Genomic DNA, 4,086 nt, shown 5'->3' with positions numbered 1-4,086 from the left:
AAGAATATATGCAACCCTCGTACACGGTAAAGTAAATAGCGATGGTTTTAAAGAAGAAGGTATTACCTTTCCATCGGTCGAAAAGCAAAAATTATTGTTAAATAAATTTTACGAGGAATGTGAAATCATGCCCAGTGAGTTATCTTACATGGAGGCCCATGCAACTGGTACTCTTGCTGGTGATCCCGTAGAAGTTATGTCTATTGACCAGACTATATGCGCTAAAAGAGACACTTTTTTATTGATGGGCTCGGTAAAATCGAATATTGGACATTCCGAATCCGCCAGTGGCTTTTGTCAAATCGCAAAGGTACATTTGTAATAAAATGATTTAACACTAACTTTGCTTAAAATGTGATTATAGCAATTTATATTTTTTTATATTGTTACAATTATAATACATATGTATATAATACATTTATATAAAATAATTACTATGATTACTGTTAGTAAAAGGATATGATTTCTTAAAGGTATTATTAGCGATGGAAACTGGTATAATTCCGCCTACCATACACTTCAAGCATCCGCGAAAAGAGTTAACTGCTATTATCGAAGGAAGAATAAAGATCGTTACTGAACCAACAGAATGGGAGGGTGGTTATGTAGCTATCAATTCTTTTGGGTTTGGAGGGGCTAATAGCCACATATTATTAAAATCAAATCCTAAACAAAAAATCAACAATGCAGCTTTGAATAATGACTTACCTAGACTTGTAGCTGTGTCTGGACGTACGGAAGAAGCAGTTAAAATTATCTTAGATGATGTAAGCAAATATTATAATGGCAAATATTATTTCATTTATTTCAGAAATAATTTTTGACATTAGTTTTTTGTATTATCATATAAATATAACAATTAAATATACACGCGTGTATTTATATAGTGTCTAAAAAGATATTTGCGTACATAATCGCTTTCGAAATTATTTCAAATTTGCACAAAAAAAGTCAATGTATTAAATATATATTTATTTAATATATTAAGTAATAATAATGCATTTAATAATTGCTAAAGTAAAACACTGCAGAATAAGATAATATTATCGTTCTTTTTTGTGTAAAATTATTCCAAGAATTATAAAATGTACATTCTTGTTACTGAATGCAGGTACGAAATCGACCAATAGATGCTGAGTTTATATCTCTGCTACATCATATTCATAATGATGATATAGAAGGTCATCCTTATAGAGGATACATGGTAACTGGGTCTAAAATATCTCATAATACAATTAATAAAATAGAACATACTCCATATATCAGAAGACCGATTTGTTTTATATTTTCTGGATTAGGATCTCAATGGTTTGGGATGAGTAAGTAAATATATTATTCTAAAATATTTTAAATGTACATTCAACAAAGAAGAATTTTAAGTTGTAGAATGTATATTAAGTATACAGAACGTACAAATATGGAGTGTTACGATCATGATCATAACATATTTTTATTTAGTATTTTATCAAACTTATAATAGTATATACATAAAAGATATGTTTGATTTATTGCTTACTATTTATTCAGAACTTACAGTTAACAAATACAATTAAATTTTATTCTAGAACAAATACTATAATATAGGAAGAGGCTAGAGTTTTTTACGTACCCTTACCGATAACTAAAAAAATCTAAATATCTAAATACGCGGATGCATGTACTGTCACGACTTTTTACCCGTTCGGGCGCAAAGCCGGATCAAAAGGAAGTTGCGGGAGAGTAGGATGTCAGGCCTCTCCGACGGATCTCTCGCACGAACCGAATTTCTAACGCGAACGTGAGTGTTGGGCGCCAGACGCGGTATCCCGCGTCCACTAACGCGAAATTTATCACAAATTATCGAAACGTTTATCGTAATTAAACGGCGTGCGAGAAATCGACCAGCTCGGCGTATTACTCAGGGACGAAGGTGATATAGGGCAGCGCGAATTGTGACGGGCGACACAGAAAGTACGAACTCAAACAATTAATAACAAAAGAGATTAACATTTATTGCAAAGAAAAAAAAAACAATTAGCTCACGAGATTGCTCTAATAAATTAAAGAACCGTTGATTCATCTCTCACAAAAGCGAAATCATATAGACGTGAATAATCGTGAGCGTGGAAGAATAAATCAAAAATCGCTACAACCAGGAAAATAATAACTCCGAAAACAAGTCAAATTTTCACGCGATCTCAGACGCCAAGTTTACTCCAGAAAGTACGCAGGATCGCGATTGTTCAGAATTCTGTCGCCAGGAGAGAGTATCCTCGAAATACGAGGCGCAATATAACACAACGACGGGCCAATAATCAAGCCCGAACGCGACAGATAACGCGAAATTTTTAAGTTTTATCGCGCCGAGGAAATCATCAGCGCGAGAAGGATATCGTACTCAATCTAACGAATTTTTACGGGACATACGCCCTACGCAAAAGAGTACTTAATTCAACGCGAAAGAAAGAGTATTCTCCGAGGAGAATAGCGCTAAACCAGCGCGAGACTACGCAACGCAATAATGTCTTGACGGACTGGCAGACTAACGCGAAATAAACTAAATCTACCGCAAGAGATGACGAACTTACATACTAACGCAATGTACAACTAAATCTACGCAGGGGAGAATATCTACACGAGGAAAACGCGAATTTGACCGCAAGCACACGAGATTACGGAAACGGCGTAACGCAAAAGAATCATTCTCGACGAATAAACTACGATCACGAGAGTCGCGCCTGACGCACCGCCGGGTAATACGCGATCGCAACCACAGATACCGTAAGAATGTTCGCGAATTACCGAATCGAGATATCTATCGCGATCTCCAGGACTTTCACGCGATGAGTACTATTCACCGGCCACGAGACCATCCCAAAGCCCTTCGCTCTCGCTCTCGATCGCAGATGCAAAATTACGAGATCTCAATTACGCGAGTACTTTAGGCGAGAGCGTGGCCCGGAGGGCGGTGTCGTGGCTTACATTACTACCGTCTATTACGAGGCAACCTCACCGGTAAGATACTTCCTCGGTCGGGGTTGTCCTCTCCGCCGTCACCAAAAACCGTCGCGAGAGAATCAGGCACCAAGTGCGCAGCAAGAGTCGGTCGAGAAGCGCTCAAGAAAGCCGTGCGTGTCGTCCCGAGGGTGGCTCAAGAATGATCGCGGAAGTGCGCTCGATAGAGGCGTCGATCTAACGCCCCTAGCGGGACATGCGCGACCCTTCCGCGCGATAAGCGGACCAATTGGCGATGAGCTCGCAAGCTCGCGAGGGAGCCGCTCGCAGGGTTATCGACCGTGGATTCGGCGGGGCGTTCGAACGTGCCCTTCGCGCTCGCGGGGTCCTTCCAGGTTTCCCCGTTGTAGTAGGCAAGGCGATGACTCCCGCGGTGTCCTCTGGCTCGACTCGGGGGCGGTGGCCATCCACCCCCAGAGTCCGTCTGGCCTCGGAGGACTGCAGACAGGCCCGGCGCCGGGCCCCTGCGATGCACAGGTTCGCCTGCCGTTGCTGGCGCGCAGCGCGCGCGTCTCACGTCGTCCCTCGCTTAGTAGCGGTCCTCGTAACTCGGGCTCCTCGCCCTCGACATCTCGCTTTCGGTCCTTGTGATTCCGTTTATCATCCGGCTCTCCTTGTACTCCTCGTCATTTTCAGTGTGGCGTTGGAACTCCAACTCGACGGGGTGAGGCGCCACGCAATATCGCAAGAAAAAAAAACAATAATGAATATTTGAATCGCAACTTTAATACGCCCCTGGATATCGAAGGTTGATTCGTGAGCCGTCCTCGGGCGCGCAATCCGCGCCTTGTGACGGCGGCGGAGCGCTGCCACGCCGCGGCGAAACCGCAACGTCACAGTACATATCTATATATTGAAATTTAGAAATTTTATTAAAATTTTAATAGGTCGCGCTCTAATGAAATTCCCAGTGTTTGCCAAAGCAATCCAGAAATGTGGTATCGTTTTGAGATCTTACGGCATATCACTTACAGATATTTTAACAAGTGATAATAAAAATATTTTTGATAATATTTTTAATTTTTTATTGAGTCTTATTGGACTACAGGTAAAGTAAAAACTTTTATTGTGTGTGTGTGTGTGTGTGTGTGT

General features: G+C 41.1%; 1 protein-coding gene across 1 annotated transcript; it reads left to right on the top strand.

Moving 5' to 3' along the window:
- Window positions 1–7: 7 nt before the first annotated feature.
- Window positions 8–4,063, top strand: LOC112467970 (fatty acid synthase-like). The gene is made up of 4 exons (XM_025036938.1): window positions 8–310; window positions 474–767; window positions 1,112–1,319; window positions 3,882–4,063. The coding sequence occupies exons 1-4, from the start codon at window positions 128–130 to the stop codon at window positions 4,049–4,051; spliced, it is 855 nt and encodes a 284-aa protein (XP_024892706.1). The 5' UTR covers window positions 8–127; the 3' UTR covers window positions 4,052–4,063.
- The last annotated feature ends 23 nt before the right edge of the window (window positions 4,064–4,086 follow it).

Source organism: Temnothorax curvispinosus, unplaced genomic scaffold, assembly GCF_003070985.1.
Source record: "Temnothorax curvispinosus isolate PA1 unplaced genomic scaffold, ASM307098v1 QBEX01017945.1, whole genome shotgun sequence".
Classification (NCBI taxonomy): domain Eukaryota; kingdom Metazoa; phylum Arthropoda; class Insecta; order Hymenoptera; family Formicidae; genus Temnothorax; species Temnothorax curvispinosus.
This window is presented reverse-complemented; position numbering and strand designations above follow the sequence as displayed.

What these genes read in the sequence shown, in the direction of transcription:
- LOC112467970 (XM_025036938.1), top strand. Translation starts at nt 128, where the DNA reads ATGCCCAGTGAGTTATCTTACATGGAGGCCCATGCAACTGGTACTCTT. An exon ending in TTAAAATTATCTTAGATGAT is followed by an intron (nt 768 to 1,111) that starts GTAAGCAAATAT and finishes TACTGAATGCAG; the next exon opens with GTACGAAATCGACCAATAGA. An exon ending in ATCTCAATGGTTTGGGATGA is followed by an intron (nt 1,320 to 3,881) that starts GTAAGTAAATAT and finishes AAATTTTAATAG; the next exon opens with GTCGCGCTCTAATGAAATTC.